At 39.8% G+C, this 23,616-nt stretch overlaps 1 protein-coding gene across 3 annotated transcripts in view; it reads right to left on the reverse strand.

The window, feature by feature from the left end:
* Positions 1–23,616, reverse strand: part of Heph (hephaestin) — an 88,517-nt gene that overhangs the window by 51,739 nt on the left and 13,162 nt on the right. For all 3 annotated transcript variants that reach the window (XM_048335879.1, XM_048335878.1, XM_048335880.1), the window contains exons 4-10: positions 21,841–22,053; positions 20,249–20,431; positions 18,572–18,826; positions 15,895–16,063; positions 13,902–14,038; positions 9,579–9,710; positions 422–633 (exon numbers count right to left, since the gene is read on the reverse strand). In XM_048335879.1, coding sequence (XP_048191836.1) covers positions 422–633; positions 9,579–9,710; positions 13,902–14,038; positions 15,895–16,063; positions 18,572–18,826; positions 20,249–20,431; positions 21,841–22,053 — 1,301 coding nt within the window. The remainder of the gene's footprint in view (positions 1–421; positions 634–9,578; positions 9,711–13,901; positions 14,039–15,894; positions 16,064–18,571; positions 18,827–20,248; positions 20,432–21,840; positions 22,054–23,616) is intronic.

The raw sequence follows: 23,616 nt of genomic DNA on the forward strand, positions 1-23,616 counted from the left end.
TAGTAGATACAAAAGGAAAGAAACAGATCTCTGGAGAGTTTGCACCTCTAACTCATCTTTCTTTCCTTAAGCTTCTAAAGAAACCTATTTTGCTTATATTTTTTTAAAGGAGAGAAACAAATAGTAGAGTAGATTTAGGGATAAGGGACAACTTTTAAGGGTCACTGAAGTGGTGAGTCAGGAGAGCAAAGGAAAAAAAGGAGTGTGGTGAGGGAGATGACAAGAGGAGGATAAGAAATAGGAAGGATCCCAGGCTAAGAAATATGTGTTTATCAATTTTAAAAATAACACGCCTAAAGAGCAGGAAGCAGGCTTGCTTGGATTTTATTTCTATTCCCTTGCCTCTAGAGTCCAAATCCATTTTAATTCATATCCAGCAACCCAGCTGCATCCCTTTCCCAGCTAGACACCCCTACAATACCTGCTTTCCATCTGCACCCAAAGCGCCAGCCTTGCACACCAGCAGGGGGCCCACCAGGCCAGAATTTGTATCTCTTATAGGATCCACAGCTGAGAAGTACATCCAGGTGAGACAGGCAGGATCCTGAGCAGTGGGACCAACATGAGGGGGAACTGTCCAGTTGTATATTACTCTCTCAAAGGGCTTGGCCACCAAGCCTGAGGGGGATGAGCCTGCAAGGAAACGCATGAGACTCATTATTCACACTGGCTAGAATGCGGATCATCAGATCCAAAGACAAATGATAAAGACTACACATTTTTAGAGCAGCAGGGGCATCAACAACCTGGCATACTGAATATTGAAAAGATCCCTGGTCTAGGAACTAAGATACTAGAGTTTGATTTCTGCTTGTACCACTACTTGCTATTTCACCTGGAGGAATTTAAACTTGCTTAGAGTTCAAGGACTTGCTTAGGACTGCAAGATTAAAAGGAACATATAAATATTTTTTTCATACCACTTACTTGAAAACACACGTTCATCTGCTTTTGTATCTCTACCTCTACTTAAAACTCTCCAGTGATGGGTGACTTATTACCTCTCATAACCTATTTCACCTTTGGGAGCACCTGTGATTAATACTTTAAGCTCTCATATATATATATATATATATATATATATATATATATGTGTGTGTGTGTGTGTGTGTGTGTGTGTGTGTGTGTGTATGAACATATACGTAGGAGCTATGTATGTGCATATATGAAAAAGTAGTAAGGCTGTAATCACTTAAATAGAAACACTATATAAGAAATCAAAGCAGATTTTTACTTTCAAAATCCAATAATAATTGCACATAAAGAACCTGATTAACATTTCACGTGTCAAATAGGTGAATATTTTAAAATTGTAATCAGTGCTATGAATATTATTGAGACATGATTCAGCTAGCATCTACCCCACTCACTCTTAAGTTTATATCAGAAAACGTTTCTCAAAAATCAATGTTGACATACATTGAGACCAAAAGATGATAGTCTTAGGAGAAAATCACAAAGGTGCACGTGTCTCTTCATGTGTACATACTAAAACTCCAAAGATATGTAAACAAGGGACATTTTTCCTTAATTTGTATTTTATTTTGCTGATAATTCTTTTTTCTTACCTTACATTCAATGCATTCACATGCAGATCTGTGGGAGGGTAGGGGAGGGAAGGCACAGAATCAAAGAAAAAAGGGTGAAAAGTGCAGCAGTGGAGCTCACTCTACATTGATATAAGTGAACTATCCAACTCATGGGTGGAGATGGGAGAGAGGGAATGGAAAAGAATGAGGGAATGGATGACACTATACAAAAGGAAATATACTTATTACTTGATGCATGTAAATGTAATCCCTCCGTATATAACCTATGTAACAACAATAAGGAAAATTTTTAAAATCAATGTTGGCAAAATGTATCAAAACTTTGAAAAAGTTCATGCGCACACATAAAAGAATATGAACATAATAATCAAATAAAGGTAAATCAAAATAACTGGAGGTGGTATAGACACTAATGGCTACAAAACTGTCATGTTGACAAGTTAAAAAGACTGTCCCAGGCTTAGTGCTGGTGGCCCACATCTATAATCCTAAGTATTCAGGAGGCTGAGATATGAGGATCAAAGTTTGAAACCAGCCCAGGCAGACAAATAGAAGAGACCATTAGGGCTGGGAATATGAACTAGTGGCAAGAGTGCTTGCCTCCCATACATGAAGCCCAGGATTCGATTTCCCAGTGCCACATATATAGAAAATGGCCAGAAGTGGCGCTGTAGCTCAAGTGGCAGAGTGCTAGCCTTGAGCAAAAAGAAGCCAGGGACAGTGCTCAGGCCCTAAGTCCTAAGACCATTATCTCTAATGAACCAGCAGAAAGCTGGAAGTGAAAGAGTGGCTCAAGTGGTTGAATATCAGCCTTAAGGGGAAAAAAATAACAAAAACAGCAAGAGCACAGGTCCCTGAGTTCCACCGTAAGTACCAGCACAAAATGTCAAAGACTGCCTGACAGTTAGAATGTGTGTATAATAAAAGAGGCCCCCTTTTCAGGTTCAGTTGACAGAGCTCTAATCCAAGGTGGCTGCCAATCTCATAGAGAGCAATTTGGATATAGGTGACAAAAATTTTAATGTGTTTCTCTGACACACCAATTCCACATCTTACAATAAAGGTCTACAGAAAAATGTGGCTTTTGAGGACTAATAACAAAGGGATATGCATTTGCATTATTTTAACTTACCTATGCTTACTTATTTATGGTTTCTAATTTTTTAAATTCTCAGACATAAAGAAAACTTTGAACAATGTTTAAATGGATATGAAAGTAGAAGATGGACAATCTGAGAAAAGAAAGAAGACCAGTTAAAAAGGATGAATTAATTTCATTTTTCAAGCTTTTAAAGTTCTCATCAAAGAGGTCTTTCACTTCTTGGGTTAAGGTTATTCCTAGATATTTTATGTTTTGGGGGGCTATTGCAAAAGGAGTTGCTTTCCTGATTTCAGCCTCGGTCTTCGGGTTGTTAGCATAGAGAAAGGCCATTGATTTTTGAAGGTTTATTTTATATCCTGCAACTTTGCCAAAGTTTTGGATCAGCTCTAGTAGCTTGGGGGTAGAGTCTATGGCATTCTTTAGGTATAGGATCATGTCATCTGCAAAGAGAGAAAGTTTAACTTCATCTTTTCCTATTTGGATCCCCTTTATATTTTCTTCTTGCCTAATTGCTCTGGCTAGGAATTCTACTACTATGTTGAAGAGCAGGGGAGAGAGTGGACATCCCTGCCTTGTTCCTGATTTTAAAGGGAATGGCTTTAGTTTTTCACCATTTAGAGTTATGCTTGCTGTTGGTTTGTCATAAACTGCCTTGATTATATTCAGGAATGTTCCCTGGAATCCCAGTTTTTCCAGGGCTTTTAGCATAAATGGGTGCTGGATTTTATCGAACGCTTTTTCCGCATCCAGAGATAAAACCATGTGGTTCTTTACCTTGCTCCGGTTGATGTGGTGGATTACATTAATTGACTTGCGTATATTAAACCAGCTTTGCATCCCTGGGATGAATCCAGTTTGATCATGGTGTATGATTTTTTTGATGACCTGTTGAAGTCGATTGGCCAGAATTTTGTTGAGAAGTTTTGCATCTATGTTCATCAGGGAGATTGGTCTGTAGTCCTCTTTATGTAATGAGTCTCTGCCTGGATTTGGGATGAGGGTTATACTGGCTTCATAAAATGAGTCTGGTAGTGAACGTTCTCTTTCAATTTCATTGAAGAGTTTGAGAAATATTGGAGTGAGTTCTGTTTTGAAGGCCTTGTAGAATTCTGAAGTGACTCCGTCTGGACCTGGGCTTTTCTTGGATGGGAGATCATTTATTGCCGTTTCTATTTCAATACTGGATATGGGTCTGTTTAGAAGGTTTAAATCTTCATGGTTGAGCTTGGGGGTATCAATTTTTTCTAGGAAATCATCCATTTCTTCCAAGTTCTCGAATTTGTTGGCATAAAGGTTTGCAAAATAGTCCCTTATTATTTTCTGAATTTCGGTTATTTCTGTGGTGATGTTACCTGTTTCATCTCTTATCTTGTTTATTTGAGTGTGCTGTCTTCGTTTTTTGGCCAGGTTTGCCAGGGGTCTGTCTATCTTGTTGATTTTTTCAAAGAACCAACTCTTTGTTTTGTTGACTCGTTCGATGGTTTTTTTCGTATCTAATTGATTTAATTCTGATTTGATTTTAATTATTTGCTTCCGTCTATTGACTTGGGGTTTGGCTTGCTGTTCTCTCTCCAGAAAATTAAGGTGCTTCCTTAAATTACTGAGTTGCTGTTTCTCCAGTTTGTTGATGTATGTACTCAGAGATATAAATTTTCCACTGAGTACTGCCTTTGCTGTGTCCCAAAGGAGCTGGTACTTTGTGTCCTCAACTTGGTTGAAGTCCATAAACATTTGAATTTCCGTTTTAATTTCTTCAATGATCCACTGATGGTTCAGTAGTGTGTTCTTTAGTCTCCATGAATTGTGGGATTTTCTGTGGTGGCTGAATGAGTTGAGCTCTAATTTTATTCCATTGTGGTCTGAGAGAATGCAGGGAATGATTTTGATACTTCTGAATTTGTACAGATTTTCTTTGTGCCCTAAGATGTGATCTATTTTGGAGAATGTTCCATGTGCTGCCGAAAAGAATGTGTATTCTGTCCTTGCTGGGTGGAATATTCTGTAGATGTCGATTAAGTCTAGTTGGTCTATGCAATTGTTTAGTTCTGTGGTTTCTTTGTTCAGTTTTTGGCGTGTTGATCTGTCCAGAGGTGATAGTGGAGTGTTAAAGTCCCCCACTATCAATGTGTTTGGGTCTATGAATGTTTTTAGAGCCAGTAGAGTTTGTTTGATGAAGTTGGGTGCTCCTGCATTTGGTGTGTAGATATTTAGGATGGTTATTTCTTCCTGTTGGAGAGATCCTTTTACTAGTATGTAGTAACCTTCTTTGTCTCTTCTTACCTTTTTTAATTTGAAGTCAATTTTGTCTCTCCAGCCTGCTTATGGGGGCCATTTGCTTGATAGATTTGTTTCCAGCCTTTCACTTTTAGAAGATGTTTACTTTTGCTGGATAGATGTGTCTCTTGGAGGCAGCAGAAAGATGGACCTTGATTTTTGATCCAACTTAGGAGCCTATGTCATTTGATTGGAGAATTAAATCCATTAATGTTGACAGTTAGGACTGAGAGATGATCGATTGTTCTTTCATTATCACTATCTTGTTTAAAGCTGTGTCTTCCCATTTCTTGATCTAGTGTTTACTAATTAGGGTTCATTTCTCTGTCTGTGTTGGGATCTTGATTATTATTTAAGGATTTTGTGTAAAGCTGGTTTGGTGGAGATATATTGTTTCAGTTTTTCCTTATTGTGGAAGACTTTTATTTGACCTTCGGCTATGAAGGAGAGTTTGGCTGGGTACAGCATTCTTGGTTGGTAGTTATTTTTATTTAGAGTTTGGTATACTTCATTCCAGGCTCTCCTTGCTTTCATGGTCTCTGCTGAGAAGTCTGGGGTAATTCTGATTGTTTTTCCTTTATATGTGATTGTTTTCTTTGCCCTAACAGCTTTGAGTATTTTTTCCTTGGACTCTGCTGAAGCTGTTTTGATCACAATGTGTCGGTGGGATGTCCTATTCTGGTCTGGTCGATTTGGGGTTCTAAATGCTTCTTGTATCTGTATAGGCCTTTCCTTCTGGATGTTTGGGAAGTTCTCAGCTAATATTCTGTTAAATACCTATTATCCTTAAATTGGGCTTCCTGATCGTGTCTTGAATCTCCTGTAGCGATCTGTTTTGTTGCTTGGACTGGATTTGTATTGATTTTTGATCTTTCTCCATAGAATCTAAGGAATCTTCAGCTCCTGAGATTCGATCCTCTGCTTCAGTTAGTCGGGACTGTAGGCTAGCTACTTGATTTTGAATCTCTTTTCCTTCTGTATGGTCTTTCCTGATGATTTCCATGTCATTTCTTAGGTCCTGTAGACGAATGGATCAGGAAAATGTGGTACATATACACAATGGAATTTTATGCCTCTATCAGAAAGAATGACATTGTTACATTTGTAAGGAAATGGAAGGACTTGGAAAAAGTTATACTAAGTGAAGTGAGCCAGACCCAAAGAAACAAGGACTCTATGGCCTCCCTTATTGGGAATAATTAGTACAAGTTTAGGCAAGTCATAGCAGAGCATCACAAGGCCCAATAGCTATACCCTTATGAACACATAAGATGATGCTAAGTGAAATGAACTCCATGTTATGGAAACAATTGTTATATCACAGTTGTAACTACTTTCAACGTCCTATGTGTATCTGTAGCTTCTATTATTGATGATGTTCTTGTATCACCTTCCTGTGGTTGTACCTACACTATCTCTGTAATCTTATCTGAGTATATTGGAAACCGTGTTTAGTGGTATTGGAATTGGAAATTGAAAGGGAATACCAAAATTGAGAGACACAGGGTAAAAAAAGAGAAACAACTACAAAAGCAATACTTGCAAAACTGCTTGGTGTAAGTGAACTGAACACCTCCGGCGGGGAGAGGGAAAGGGGGGGAGGGAGGGGGCTATGAGGGCCAAGGTAACAAACAGTACAAGAAATGTATCCAATGCCTAATGTATGAAACTGTAACCTCTCTGTACATCAGTTTGATAATAAAAATTTGAATTAAAAAAAAAGGATAAATTAGTTAAGACCAAATGCTCTTGGACAGCATCTTGGCCTATCAAACAGAAACTAAATACAAGGGAGACACTATTTCAAAACACCTGCTTCTGCCCCTTCCTAGGCCTTTACAGTTTCCATAACCTTCTTAAGACCCAATGCGGAAGTTTACAAAAGGGACCTGAACAGGAATTACCAACTGATCAGGATATTGTGGTACCTAACCAATAATCTTCCAAAACATCCAACTGGAATAGGGGCAACCAATCAGAGCACAACCCAGGGTATAAGAACCCCTAGACTCACAGACACCTAGACAGAAACAGAGCTATAAGAACAGACACACAGCTGAGCACCAATGACTCATGCCATTAGTTTTAGCTACTCAGGAGGCTGAGATATGAATGTTTGTAGTTTAAAGCCAGCCTGGGCAGCAAAGTCCATGAGACTTTTATGTCCAACTAAACATCAAAAAAGCAGAAGTTGAGGTGTGGCTCATAGTAGAGTGCTAGAGTGTTCAGGCCCTGAGTTCAAGCCCTGGGGCCAACACACACACATACACACACACACACACACACACACACACACACACACACACACACACACCCCAGAAAACACAAGGTGGACAAATAGACTAGCACTGTCTTTTGAGCAAGATACTTCTCTGATAAAAGTTCTTCACACTCACCCATCATTGTCCTGGACATCATTCCCTGAATTCGAGACAAAAATAGAGAAGGCTAAAAAAGCTGCAACACAGGCAGACATGGCTTACCACTTATATACAGCCGTGGTAAGCATTGCCTGCCACAGGGCTATAAGCCTAATGTTTTTTGTCTGCTCCAGAGCCAGAAAAGTTGTGCAACCAAAAGGGCTGTTTGGGTTCTTCCAACCACGAGTAAAAACAGAACATTTCATACCATAGTGGAAAGGGGAGAGGGGACAGAAGACAGTAATGGAGGAGCTGAATGTGATCAAAGTCTACCATACACATATATGATCTTGTATAATGAAGCCCATTATTGTGTACAATAAATATATGGTATAAAAAAAACTATAAAAAAGAAGATATAAATAAGAGAATACAAAAGAAAATATAATGGGACTTGGGAGTGGCTTAGCGGTAGAGTGCTTGCCTAGCATGCATGAAGCCCTGGGTTTGATTCCTCAGCACCACATAAACAGAAAAAGCCAGAAATGGCTCTGTGGCTCAAGTAGTAGAGTGCCAGCCTTGAACAAAATAAAAAGAAGCCAGGGAGAGTGCTCAGGCCTTGAGTCCCAAGCCCCAGGACTGGCCAAAAAAAAAAAAAAGAAAAAGAAGAAAGAAAAATATAAAAAATAAATCTGAGGACTGGGATTATGGCCTAGTGGCAAGAGTGCTTGCCTCATATACATGAAGCCCTGGGTTCGATTCCTCAACACCACATATATAGAAAAGGCCAGAAGTGATGCTGTGGCTCAAGAGGTAGAGTGCTAACCTTCAGCAAAAAGAAGCCAGGGACAGTGCTCAGGCCCCGAGTCCAAGTCCCAGGAATAGTTTGGTGGTAAAGTACTTGTATGTGTAACACACTGGGTTCAGTCCCCAGAATAAGAAAAAATATTCCATGCATCTATGTATATCTATATGGAGAGAAAAAAGATAGTTTGCTTAGCTGCAAATATCATACAATTTTATTGCCAAATAAATCAGCAAGCATCCCCCATGTAATAAGAAGACCATTACCATACCTAAAATATTTCTCTAGTATAATCTTATGTTCACTTCATATCAAAAGTTTTCAGTATTCTACAAGATATCTCTTTTTCTGAGATAGTCTCATGTAACTGATGAGACATAGCTGCATGCAATAGTGTATGCCTGCCAACCTAAGCTATGATGCAGACCGATATAAAGAGGATCACAGTTCCAGGTTCAATCTGGTCAGGGAAGTTCATGAGACTCCATGTCAATGGAGAAAAGCTGGATGCAGTGTCAAACACCTGCCATCCCAGCAACAATGGAAAGTCTAAAATAGGTGGATTTCAGTCCTTGCACATGTGCAGACTAAAAGCAAGACTCCATATCAAAAATAACCACCACAAAACAGGACTAAAGTGGTACTGATAAGGGAGTAGCAAGTGTGAGGTCCTGAGTTCAACTCCTAGCACTGCTAAAAACAAGGAGGATGCAGAAGTTAAGATCATACTAAGAGGGAGTAAATTTCATTTGAATGCATTGTACAACTGTTTGGAAATATCACAGTGAAACCCTTTTGCACAATTAGTTTATTCCTGAAAACTATACATAATCATATTCCCTAACTGCAAACATAAATATAGTTATAAGCACAGAAAAAATACATCAAAATGTGCATGGTAATTTCTAATAAGAATACATATAGGGGCTGGGAATATGGCCTAGTAGCAAGAGTGCTTGCCTCCCATACATGAAGCCCTGGGTTCAATTCCCCAGCACCACATATATAGAAAATTGCCAGAAGTGGCACTGTGGCTCAAATGGCAGAGTGCTAGCCTTGAGCAAAAAGAAGCCAGAACAGTGCTCAGGCCCTGAGTTCAAGGCCCAGGACTGGCAAAACAAAGAAATGTACTTACAGCCTTACATATGAAATTGTAACACTTCTGTACTTCATTTTGACAATAAAGAAAACAACAAACAAAAAATAAGAATAAATGTAAATATATTCCTTAAATTTATTGTTGAGAATTGAATCCAGGACCTTGGGCATATTAGGTACAACCTATCACTGAGCCTCACTTACTGCCCCTGCACATGTTTATTAACATGTTTATTTTGAGCCTAGCTCTGATTCACTATGACATCATCCTTCATTCAACCCCATCAGACATAGCACCCCTTTCTCCCTCTGAACCCTCACCTTGCTTCTCCGCTAAAGCCAACTGTATCCACTAACAGCCCCCATTTGTGGAAACTTTGCCTGCTTACCATTATTGTATATCGTGCCTTCGTGGTCTTTTGTATAAAAGACTCCATGGGGCTGTAAACTGAATGGCTGTGAGGCTCGGTTGCGGAAATCCACCTGGATGGTGTCACCCACCTCAGCCCGGATCACTGGCCCTAGGGAATGGAGAAGAGAAAGAATAAAAATGAGAATGAGAATGATCCAGATGCCTATGGCTCACATCTGTAATCCTAGCTACTTAGGGGGCTGAGACTTGAGGATCACGGTTCAAAGCCAGACCCAGCAGGAAGGTCTGTGAGACACTTATCTCCAATTAAATACCAAAAAGCCAGAAATGAAGCTGTGGCTCCAAGTCATAGAACATTAGGCTTGAGCACAAAAGCTCTGGTAAAGTACCCAGGACCTGAGTTCAAGCCATAGGGCCAGCAAACAAAAAGAAAGAAAGAAAAAGAAAAAAGACTATAAAGGGGTAAGGAAACAGGAAAGAAGGAAAGAAAATGAAAGTTATGTAAGTGAAGGCAGATATAGTAGAATACTCTTCAGAATAACAACAATCCATTCCAACTATATTACTGTTTAGAATCATTAAAAGTAGTATAAATTATCCCATATTGACTCTCAAGTATCATTTTAAGGCATACATGGCAGGAGTCATTATCTCCATTTCACAGATGAAGAAATTAAGCCCAGAGAGGTGGAACTGATCAAATTCAAATGGCTGCAGAGGCGTAACCAAAGAAAGGACAGGACTTTCTCTCAACTTATCGGGTCTGAAACCATTTCCCCTGACTTCATTGTCTGAGCCCCCATAGCTACATCTCCTCACAGGTCTCATCTAAGATCTCAGCTTACCTCACTCTAAACCCTATTCTAAGCAAGGAGAATTATTATAGCCTCTCTCTAGAGGCAGGATTTGGTCACCTAGCTATAACTTTGAGACTGTTTTATGCTTCACTACTCACCTCTAACCTATTTTGAGTCACTTTCAAAGCCAACCAAAAATACTAAGACAATGCCCTGGGTTTGTATACTGGGTCTAACTGTAGGTCAGACTTTCTACCTTTGTTTCTACACCTACTACTTCTACCTCTGCTCAAAGACTAGGTGGCAACACTGAACCCCAGTCAACTAAAAAAGCCATCCTACTCATCACCATCTCTTTCCCAGAAAGGACTATTTTCTCCTCACACCTCCCTGTCCAACTAACATATAACCTGGTATCCACTTTCAGACCTAGAATCAATTGACACATACCTATTCCCAGAGTATGGTTCATTACATTATTTCATTTCCAATTTTTCTCCTATATGATCTATTTTATGCCCCAGTTCTGCCAAGAAACTAAACCATATCTAATCTTTGTATACCCTTCAGTACTGTGTTTTCAACCTTCGCATACTTCTCCAAAGTAAAATTCCAAGCCTAAGTCAGAATCTCTTATCACAGCAAAATATATGTTAGGTCAATCTGCCCTAGGCCTCAGATTGCCATTCTTACTGCCTTGTCCAGCCCTAGTTGGATGTCCTAGAGAAACAATTCTCCATAGCAGTTGTCCTAGAAGATGTTACCAAAATGTTCCAGGAGTAATATAACTATAAGAAACACTGCATAAATAGCCTCAAAAAACATAAAATACCCAGGAATAACCTTAACCAAAGAAGTGAAAGACGTCTACGATGAGAAGTTTAAAAATATGAAAAATGAAATTAAGGCAAAACAAAGAAAATGGAAAAACCTCCCATGCTCCTGGATTGGGAGGATTAATATAATCAAAATGGCAATATTGCCAAAGGCTATCTACAAATTCAATGCAATACCCATTAATATCCCAACACCATTTTTAATGAAATAGAGGAAGCAATCCTGAAATTCATATGGAACAATAAAAGACCTAGAATAGCAAAAAAATCCTAAGCAAAAAGAACAGTGCTGGAGGAATTACAAGACCAAACTTCAAGCTGTATTATAAAGCTATAGTAATAAAAACAGCATGGTATTGACACCGGAACAGGCCTGAAGACCAATGGAATAGAATTGAAGACCCAGAAATGAACCCACAGGACTATGCCTACTTAATCTTTGATAAAGGAGATAAAAAAAATAGGATGGAAGAAAGATAGCCTCTTTAACAAATGGTGCTGGCAAAACTGGTTCAACACATGCAACAAACTAAAACTAGATCCTTATATATCACCCTGCACCAAAATCAATTCTAAATGGATCAAAGACCTCAAAATCAAAACAGACACCCTGAAAACACTAAAGGAAGGAGTGGGAGAAACACTTGAGCTCCTTGGCACAGGACGGAACTTCCTTAACAAAGACCCAGAAAGGCTACAAATCAAAGAAAGGTTGGACAAATGGGACTACATCAAACTACAGAGCTTCTGCAGGGCAAAGGACATAGCTCGCAAGATAAACAGAAAGCCCACAGATTGGGAGAGGATCTTTACCGGACATTCAACAGACAAAGGCCTCATCTCTAAAATATATGCAGAACTAAGAAAATTACCTTCCTCCAAAACAAAACCACAAAGAACCAATAACCCCCTCATCAAGTGGCTAGAGACTTAAAAAGAGACCTCTCTGATGAGGAAATGTGAATGGCCAAGACACATATGAAAAAGTGCTCTACATCACTGGCCATAAAAGAAATGCAAATCAAAACAACATTGAGATTCCATCTCACCCCAGTAAGAATGTCATATATCAAGAAAACTAACAATAACAACTGTTGGAGGGGATGTGGCCAAAAGGGAACCCTACTTCATTGTTGGTGGGAATGTAAACTGGTTCAGTGACTCTGGCAAGCAGTATGGAGATTCCTCAGAAGGCTAAATATAGAACTCCCCTATGACCCAGCAGCCCCACTTTTGGGTATCTATCCAAAAGACCACAAAGATAATCACAGTAAAGCCACCAGCACAACAATGTTCATCGCAGCACAATTTGTCATAGCTAGAATCTAGAACCAACCCAGATGCCCCTCAGTAGATGAGTGGATCAGGAAAATGTGGTACATATACACAATGGAATTTTATGCCTCTATCAGAAAGAATGACATTGCCCCATTTGTAAGGAAATGGAAGGACTTGGAAAAAGTTATACTAAGTGAAGTGAGCCAGACCCAAAGAAACATGGACTATATGGTCTCTCTTATAGGGAATAATTAGTACAGGTTTTGACAAGTCACAGCAGAGGATCACAGGAGCCCAATAGCTATACCCTTATGAACACATAAGATAATGCTAAGTGAAATGAACTCCATGTTATGCGAATGATTGTTATATCACAGTTGTAACTACTTTCAATGTGCCATATGTAACTGTAGCCTCTATTATTGATGATATTCCTGTATCACCTTCCTGTGGTTGCACCTACACTATCTCTGTATCTTATCTGAGTATATAGGAAACCGGGATACTTGTATTAGAACTAGGAAATTGGAAGGGAATACCAAAATCGAGAGACACAGGGTGAAAAAAAGACAAACAACTACAAAAGCAATACTTACAAACTGTTTGGTGAAAATGAACTGAACAACTGAACAACTAACGGGGGGGGGAGGGAAAGGCAGAGGGGGGAGGAGGAATGAGGGACGAGGTAACAAACAGTACAAGAAATATATCCAATGCCTAATATATGAAACTGTAACCTCTCTGTAATTCAGTTTGATAATAAAAATTTTTAAAAAAGAAACTGCATATTCCACTCCATTCCTAGAGGTTTAGGAAAAGAAAAATAAAGGCAAAGTTGTCTTAAATCTTACTTTAAAGAATATTACTTAACTAGGTGTAACCTTTTTCAAACACACATAGATGCATAATCTTTTTTCATCTCTTGGGGCTCACTTTTGGAGATGCTGGAGTCCAGTGTGTCCCTGAATCACCCCAGGCTCAAACTGCTCAGTCCTCCTGACTTCTCTAACTCTACTTAATGAGTTTCATGAGGTACAGACTCCTTACCCAGTCAAGATGCATTGTGTATATAAATTGTCATACTGAATTGAAACCCCTTTGTACAACTACTTAAAGATAATGAGTCAGGTGTCAGTGGCTCATGCCTGTAATCCGAGCTATTCAGGAGGCTGAGGTCCAAGGATCACAGTTCAACACCAGCCAGGGTGGGAAAGTTTTTGAAAGTCTACAATTAACCACTAAAAGCCAGAAGTATTGCTGTGGCTCAGATGGTAGAACACTTTCCTTAAGCACAAAACCCAAGCGACAGTGCCTAGGCCCTGAGATCAAGCACAAGGACTAGCACACACTAGCACATCATCATCATCACCATCATCACCATCATCATCATCATCATCATCATCATCATCATCATCATCCTCATCTTACCCAGGATTCCGAGATGTTTGTCTTCTTCTAGCTGTACCTTGTCAGTGAATGATCCATCCTTGAAAGCTTCATAGTGAACTTTCCAGTAACTACCTCCAATCCGGGTAGAGTTCTTCTGGAAGAATTTATCTGAGCCACTGGCACATATGGACAAAAATATATTATTTCACTGAGTTTCAAACAGACCCGCATCTCACCCTTATTGTCATCAGGTTATGGATCTTTATGGTTAGGAGAACTTTCAAGACTGTCCAGGATAACTCCCACCAGGGGATACCTCTTCTGGCGATGCCACCACTAAGAGATCTATAACTTCTTCTTGAGCCTTTCCAAAGACAATGGAGTTATTTCCAAGGAGGTAATCCCCTCCAACTGCAAGGTAATTGCAAGGAGTAAGTGAAGCTTTATCCATGTAACCCGCAGTCATATATACACATGTCACCTTACGTTTGAGATTGAGTGTGCATGCCTAGCTTTTTGTGGTCATCCTTGGTCAAATGACATTTTTTTTCTGGATAGGTTGTCCTTGAAGGACAACAAAAATTAATGCGGTGATACCACTGATGAATGGGTGTGGATACTGGAGGACAAGATGTGATGAGGTGCTGCTATTATAGACTGCTGCTTTTGTTACAGATAATGATGAATCTATGGACAGGGAGCTTTATATAATCACAACCTCCATTCTCACCTTGCTTGGCATCTTTTTGCTGGAATCAAGGAGATACTGGGAATAGAACTGCCTGACAAGCGACATAGTAACTTTAATTAGCAGAGTGACTCTTTATAGTAGGCTGGAATATTCTTGTTTGAAAGTTCTGTATCCTGAGACCAGTTCTGCCTACTTTTTTTGTTCCTTAATTAAGGAACTGAGTGTGATGGTACACACTTGTAATCCACCCATATGTAGACCTCTCCATGTAGTATAATCTACACGAGAGGCTGAAATGGGAAGGATCTTGATCCCAGGAGTTCAAGGCCAACCTGAGTAATATAGGGAGACCCAGTCTCAACAAAATAACCTTCAGTTGAATATGAAAACCTACTAAATGAACAAGCCAACGTGGAGATTCTAGATGCCACACTAAAATGCAAGTACCATTTTTAAATTTCCCGCAAATTTACTCAGTTCTTTACTGCTGAAAGAATAAGAATGATAAATGTGCCCAAGGATCTTCCCCCTCATCATCTATCAAGTGTTTTTCTGTGAAGGAACTGGCCTCACCAGTTTTCCAGTGAACTGATATAACCTAAGGCCTAGCAACTGAGTAGAGCACTGTCTTCCTACACCATTGTCTCCACAACTGGGTCATGGGTGGCCCAGGAGAACTTGGAGAAATTCCTCCAAAAGGATGTGTGGAATACATAGAGTGCTTGTTATACCCCTGCTCAAATGTCCCCTTCAGATTACAGAAAAGAACACAAGGAGGTAAATGACAGATACAATAAAGAATGGCTAAACAACAGCTACGTTAATGACTTTCCATTCTGATCATAGTCATGGATTACAACAGGACCAACCTCAGCCAGTGCCTGGACCTCTTCCTGGAGCTATGACATAGTTCAAAAATATTAACTTTAAACAGTGGCATAGAAATGGAGGAACAATTGGTGAACAAGTGTAGCAGTGGTCCTCACTAAACATTATGTGGAAAATGAACTATACAACTTGTGGATGGGAAGGGAGGGAAAAAGTGGAAGAGAGCAAGGGAAAGGGTGACACTGTCTAAAAAGAAAGGTATTCATTATCTGGCTTATGAAACTATAACTCCTCTGTACATCACCTTTATAATAACAAATAAAAATATAATATAAAAATAAACTATGCTGCCTATTAGTACCAGAGAGCAAGTTCTCCCAGAAGACCACATGAGCATAGATAATAGTAAACCAGCCAGCCAACAAATGTGATCCTCTAGTGAAACAAGAGATTTGGGGGAAGGAAATGAATTGATATTTGGGCAGAAGGGCAAAGGTGGCCTCTGCCTCTTACCTTCCTGGCTCTCTCAAACTCTTCCCAGTACTTCCATCACGCCCTATAGGGCCATAGTCCCATTGAATCTCGTTAGCCTGAATGAAGTACTTTCGAACTTTGCCTGTGATGTGGCCCACGGGAGGGCCTGTAGAGCAAGACTTGACTTTGTAGAGGGCCTGCATTCCATCTGGAAGAAAAACATCATAGTTGGTCCCACTCTACCAGGATTTCTACATAAAGGATTCACCCTACTCCTTCTCCTCCCACCCTGCACTAATCTCTTTACTCCTGTCACACATAGGCCACTTCTTGTCACTCCTTAAGAGCTGAGAGAAAGAAAGCACAGTTAGGAATTCAATACCTCCACCTGCTCCACTCCACCAATGACATACACATTTACCAGATCATCATTGTTATCTCCACAAAGGATTCACATTTTAACAGTATCAGAAACTTAGCTCAGGAGACCTGAATTCAAGCTTGGACCTAACCACTATCTGTAAGACCTCAGGCATGGCACTTCTTCACTCTTAGCTTCCTTCCTTGGGAAATACACATCATGGGCCTGGTAGGAGCATCAATTTTAAAAGAGAGGATTGTTTATAAACTGAGAAGTTCCTAAAATGAGCCATATACCACATATGGAGATGATACTCCAAGCTTTTGACTGAGGGAAACAAACATGTCATCAAATGTGGAATACCAAAATATTAATAGGTAGGTGGTACTGTCTATGTTTCCTTAGAAACTGATGCAGGTGTTTTAGCTGCATTATTACATTTGACACTCCCAATGCCTAAGGAGATTAAAAATTCTGTATTATAAGTCTAAGGCATGAAGGAGGAGGAAGAAGGGCAGTTCGGTGTTTTTTTTTAATTAAATATATGTGTCAAGTCTTGTATCGGGTGCTCTACATTTTATCTCAATCGATCTTCCCCAAAACCCTGTGAAACAGACCTTTCACATCTCCTTTTGGAGATGAAAAAAACTAGAAATCAAAACTATTTAGTGACTTGCCCAAGACTATAAAGCTAGTTATTGTTAGAATTGACATATAAATGCTCATCTTTTAAGTGCAAACCTTGAGTTCTCATTTTCTTCTAACCACTATCATGGTGATATTATCCTTCTAGTCTCTAAGATTTAAATTCACATCAAGTCTCTGAAATTTCATTACAGTTTATGAGGTAGGTATCCTCAAGACTTACAAAAGGCAAGTAAACAAGTAGAAGAATAAGGATTTGAGTGTAGGATTGCCTAGTTCCAATATGGATGCTTGTACTAACTATAGTACATTTTCACTTACCCAGACCTGTTTGGGATCAAGGACAAACCCTAGCAGATAAAGCACATTTAACTGACCTCTATTGACTCAACCCTACCACTCAAGATTCATTATCCAACCAAACTCCTTAGCTGCTCACATACCCACTTTCACATATTCACATAATACTTTCCTAATACGCTAATTCATCATTATCAAATAATTCTGGGAAGTAAGACCTGAGAAGTTCAGAGATATCCCATTTTATAGACATAACAAATGGGCCAGAGAAATGGAGAGACTTGCCCAAAGTCATAAACAGTGTAAGTCTACCATAGTTATAGATATACTACATGTGCTTCAGGCTAACCACAATTAAAAATATAATTATTTTTTTAATTCCCACTGCACATTACACAATTCAATTTATTTGGAAAATCTCAGTCAGTTCCACCTCATTGTCAGTTGTTTTTAAATTTTAGTGGGATATACTGCGTGTTTCCATGCCCTTATTTAATTCTGTGAAAAAAAAAATCTGTCTCCCAAAAAGCAAATGAGGCCTTAATAGCAAAGAAAAACTTACAGTGATCCTTACAAGCCAAAATGAATGCATGATGTAATTAATTTAAGCAACAAAGTGAAAACTGTAGATTTGTTTTAAGGTGACATGTCCTTAGCAGAAATCAGGTAGCATTATAGGAAAAATAGGTCAAACATCCACAGTACAGCACTAAACTTTATACATTATGAGGATCCATGGTTTTTTCTCAATGGCACTTTCCTTGGAGTCATCAGCATATGGATATGAGTCTACTATAGTGTGTTTATCAGAGCTGAAACTACATGTCAGACCTTCTAACCACTTATCTAGTATTATACCATTGACTCATATGTTTTTCCTCCCTTTGGATATTCCTCAATGCACCATGCCATCACTCTAGCCATTCTCCCTCTGTGGGTGTGGGGGGGAGATGGGGGACTTCAGCCCCTACTGCTGTTGGATCTTGACCACAGTGTCACTACTTAGCTACATTAATCCATGATTACTTGAATCCATTCTCCTTAAATTTATCCTTCACCATTTAATCTACTCTCCTTAAAATTTTTTCTTCACTTTCTGTTTATCAGACCTCCAGGTCTCAATTTATTAGAAAATTTTGAGAGGAAAAAAAGTAACTTAAATGTCTACCTGTCCATTCTTAGGCAATCTTGTATGCAAGATGGGGAAAAATAAATTCAGAAAATTGTGTCTAACATTACCCAGCACATTCCTGTCAGTGTCAAGAAAGAATCTAAGTACCTTGAGTTAAGTCTAATGTTTCAATAAGAACCTGACCTGAAAGACTATCTTATTGTTCCAAGCCAGAAGCCAAGCATTCTGACCTTACTGACACCACTTACACGCTAAAGATCATAAATATTAGATCTTACTTTGAAAGTGACTGTTCACTTGACAGCTAATAAGCCAAGTGCCAGGCTCCTGAGGCACCATCTCAGCTGTCACAAAGGTGGCTGGAAAGATGTGGGCCACATCTGTGCGGTGTCCACGAGTAGTCAGGATCTGTCCATGGAAAAAAGCTGTGTGGACATCCACTTCATTGCCCATTCCAAACAAGTGCCATGCTACATGCTTCTGTGAACACATATTCAGCTCTGGTAAGTTCCCAAAGACAAAGCCATTGACTGCTGCAAAAGAAACCCCAGAAAAAATAAAGTATTAGAAAATGGCAGAGAGAAAAGGCTCACAGTTACAATACTAACTACCCAGGATGCTGAGATCTGAGGACTGTGGTTTGAAGCCAAGTTGAAAAGAAAAGTTCATCAAACTCTTATCTCCATTTAAGCACCCCAAACCCATAAGTGGAGCTGTGGCTCAAGTGGTAAAGTGCTAGCCTTAAGCAAAAGAATTCAAGCACAGTGCCTAAGCCATGAATTCCAGTCTGTACAAAGAGAGAGAGTCTTAGCATATATAAAAAAGATAATATTTAAATAAGCTTTAAATACCATGCTGTACTAACTAAATATACTATCTCATTTTTTGTGACAGTACTGGGACTTGAAGTCAGAACTTCCTGTGCTCACCTAGGTTTTCTGATTCAAGGCTGGTGCTCTACCACTTGTCACATCTCCACTTTCAGCTTTTTTTCTGATTAATTGGAAATAAGAATCTCAGGGACTTTTCTATTTATGATGGCTTTGAATTGTGATCCTCAGATCACAGTAGCTAGGATTTCAGGAGTGAGCCACTAGCAACTGAGTAAACATTATCTCATTTAAATGCTACAAATAGCTCTAGGAAATAGGCAACTGTCATTGGTATTTTTATTTAATGAGAAAAGTAGGGGTCAGATAGGTAAAGTTACTTCACTCTCAAGACCATAGAGTTATTAAGTGGTAAAGTCAATGTTGAAAACCAGCAATCAGTGATGCTCAGTGAGGAATGGGGTTATTTTGCATACTCATCTTTCCTATCTGGCTTGTTTCTTTCTAAAGTTTCCACAGGACAAATGTCACACTAGTTGACTAATCACCTCAGCTATCACAATCAATTGTTATAAAATGCAAGGGAAATGTGAGCTGTATAAACCATATTTTATATCTTCCCTCTGAGTTTTCATCAATCGTTGGGGCTATCTGGCTTTGAGCCCACCCCTGTTGGCAAAGGTAAGCAAATTGCTTCCCTAATTAATAAAAGCAAAACCAACTTATTTCTATTTAAAAAAATGAGTTCTCTGCTCATGCCTTGGGGCCTTTGTGCCTTTACTTTGATTTTAATTTAATTAATATAGACATAAACCAAATGTACTATAGGAAGACTGTAAGCAGAATATCTGGAAAGCAACCACTTATTTCCAAAAAGGTAGATAACTCTTTCAGTTTGCATCCTTTTCAAGAAAAAGCAAGGGCTGAATTTTTAGCAGTACCACTTACCTGACCCATAATCTTGTAAACATGTCCTTATAAAATAAAGCAGAAATGTCACTCAGTCTGGGTGCTTGTACATATAAAAAGAACCAGTTATGTGAAAACACCCATCAAATACTGGGTCTAGAGGAAACTCTCTACCAAGGTCCACAGATATAATGTGACCACATTCTCCTAGCTCACCATGCATCCTGTTGCTTTCCTGAAAGGCTTCATCTTCTTTGTCCACTGAGGCAGGATCTGTGCAGTAAGTAATTATGTTCTCATCAAGGTGCCAGCTAAGGTTCTCATCTACCACACTGAAAAGCAGAAAAAAACTGTGGTCCACATCTTGCCGCCGAGGAGGAGAGTTTCCATTCAGAGTTCCTAGGGCGAGAATGAAAGATTCCCTTAATAAATTATGAAGACATATAAAAACATATGCAGGGTCACATGCATATGTAACACAAACACATTATCTAAAGTATAGTATACTCGGGGTTGGGGAGGATTCCAATGGTACAATTCCTTTAAACAACTAACTTATAGTTTACCAAAAATATGTACCAGGAACCTGAAACATGGTTTGGAGGTGTCAGAGTGGGAGAGGAGCAGAAGAATGGAGGTAGACATAATATTCAATGTATTTAACATACATATGTGAAAATAGAACTAGGTAATTCAAGAGGATGAGTGGGGTTGGTAGAGATGGAGGAGAAAACTGTTATGTTGAACTGAACCTCCTTGGTATGACTATTTACCAACAATAAAAAAAAGAATGGTACCCTTGGGAATCTCCTTTCCTTAGCTACATAAGCTGCAGGGGGGATACTTTACCATGAGGAAGTAAAGAGAGGGAGCCTTAAAAATCTGTGAGCACCAGAAAAACATATGGGGCCCTCTTATACTACTTCTTAACTTTCTAGATAAAAATGATACAGTTGAACCCAGGACTTAAAGATGGGATATGTATGACCTAGACTATTTCTTTCCCACTGACCTTGACTGCCTTCAAACTAGCACATGAACCTGAGCACATGCCTGCAACACCCTGGTCTTCAGCCTTGACTACTCATTGAGAACATCTCATTCCAAGTTCAGTTTTCAATTCTCTTCCAAGCCATCAGGCCAGATTTTCAATCCATACCTAAATCCATACCATATGCATCACTTCAAAGTGCTTTGCCATCCAGCAGGACAATGTTGGATTTTGTTTTTGGTTTTGGTGCAAATCTTGAGGCTTGAACTCAGGATCTGAGTACTGTGTCTGAGCTTTTTTGCTCAAGGTTAGCACTCTACCACTTGAACCACAGTTCCATTTCTGGCTTTTGGGGGTAGTTAATTGGAGAGAAGAGTCTCACTGATTTTTCTGCCCAGGATGGCTTTGAAGTACAATCCTCAGATCTCGGCCTCCTAAGTGGCTCAGATTACAGGCACGAGCCACCAGTGCCTAGCTGCGTGACAAATTTTAAGTTTCAAATGTAAAATACGAAACAACAAAATAGGAGTTGTGGCTCAAGAAAGGCTAAGGGATTTTACTCAGGCCCTGAGTTCAAACACACACACATACAAAGAAAATAGAAAAATGTTTTGTATGTTTTTCATTTTGTTTCATGTTTAAATAAGAAAAGGTAATGAAATAAGAAAAAAATGGTACAAAAGGAGTTTGGCAGGATTTTCCTTACTAACAACCAAGAGTACTGAGCTGTTGTTCAATATGAAAGTACTTTAATTATATGACTCCCTCCCCAAGATAACCCAAACTACATGCTATAGCTCATTCTTGGGGCTTGTACCTCTTTTACAGGTGATGAGGGGTCCAATGAGGCCAGTGGCAATGTCTCGTGGAGCATCTACATGAGAATGGTAGATCCAGGTGAGGCATGCTGGATCAGCATTAGTGGGTGCATGGCCTTCTGGAATAGTCCAATTGTAGATATGGATGCCTCCCGGGGGAACAGAATCATCAGCTTTCAAGCATCCAGAAGAGCCATCTGGGTATAAGGATCCTAAAAACAAAATTATACGTTCCTAGTACTAGGTGTAAGGTCTGCTCCAGGGAGGGCTACATGCAGATGCTCCCACCCACTCATCCCTGCCTGTTTATGTCTCTGCCCAGTACCTATGTTACCTAGGTAACTGGCACACCTGGAGGCAATTACTTCCCCTTCTCTGAGATCACATCTAATCCACCTGGCCCTCCGACTCTACCCTAGAGAAGGCAGGGCTTCAGCCCTTCTCTCTGGCCCTGTTTGATCTCGGGGTCAGACCTTACACTACAGTGAGAGAAAGCATGGCAGATACAGAAGCCAAACAAGGGCAGACACATAGGATACTTAAGTCCACTCTTGAAAAACATAGGATGCTAAGGTTCACAATAGTGTTTTCACCCCAATCTTCACATCAACAATGGGTGAAGAGCAAAAGAGCTGGTGGATCACACTTGCAATCATAGGTATTCAGAAGGCTCAGATCTGAGGATTGCTGTTTGAAGCTGGTAGGTCAGCCCGGGAGAAATGGTCCTACCCTAGGTTCTCTCCCCATGCACCCTAGAAGTACCCACCAGGCACTCTTAAGTAACTGGCATGCCTGGGGCAGTGGGAGGTACCCCAGGCTCTGAGGTCATTTCCTCATTCTCTCAGGTCACCTCTGCACCCACTCACCCCTATATATCTTGTGCATATCAGCAGTTTGCTCTCTTCCCCCCTCCCTCCTATCTATCCCCTGTCTCTCTCTCTCCCTGCTATTATCATTTCTTTACAATTCATACATTCAGAATTCTCCCTTCAAACTACTTTTGTTTGCTATTTTGCTATTCTCCCCCTCTCTCCCCTTTCTTTTTTCTCTCCTTCCCTTCTCTTGCTCCCCTTTCTCCCCATTTCTCTCCCTTACCCCTTTTTCTCGCCTCTTCCTCTCTCACCTCTTTTCCTCCCTCTCTCCTCTCTCCCTCCTCTCTCTCTTTCCTCTCTTCTCTCTCTCTCTCTCTATTTATTTTCCCCTTAACTGCATGAGAGTTTCCTTTCACCAACCCTTACAGAGTCCAGCCAGGGCAGGAAATTCTAAGAGTGTTATCTTCAATTAACCTCCAAAAATCCAGAAATGGAGCTGGTACAAGTCATAGAGCTCTAGCCTTGATGACAAGCACTCTGGAACAGCACCCAGACCCTGAATTCAAGCCACAGGACCAGCACACACACACACACACACACACACACACACACACACACACACACACACAATGAACAGAGAGATAGAAGGCAAGTGGCTGTGACAAGGGAGGGTTACTTGGATTAAGCTAGCAGTGTCTTAGTACAGACTTGGTGTGGTGCAAGCGAAGGGAAAGAAAGAATTCACTCCCTTTGAGTCAGGAGGAGAGGTACATATTTGTAATCCTAGCATCTGGGAAGCAGAAGAAAGAGGATCTAGAATTTAGTGCTTGAGACTATAATGTAGTTTCTAGGCCAGCCTTCCTTACATAATGATACTATGTTTCAAAAAATTGCCTTCTTCAAGTACTTGCTTTAGAAAACAAGGAAATTTGTAGAATTCTGCAACTTAACAATCATATTATA

This window comes from Perognathus longimembris, chromosome 28 (genome assembly GCF_023159225.1).
Source record: "Perognathus longimembris pacificus isolate PPM17 chromosome 28, ASM2315922v1, whole genome shotgun sequence".
In the NCBI taxonomy this organism is placed as follows: domain Eukaryota; kingdom Metazoa; phylum Chordata; class Mammalia; order Rodentia; family Heteromyidae; genus Perognathus; species Perognathus longimembris.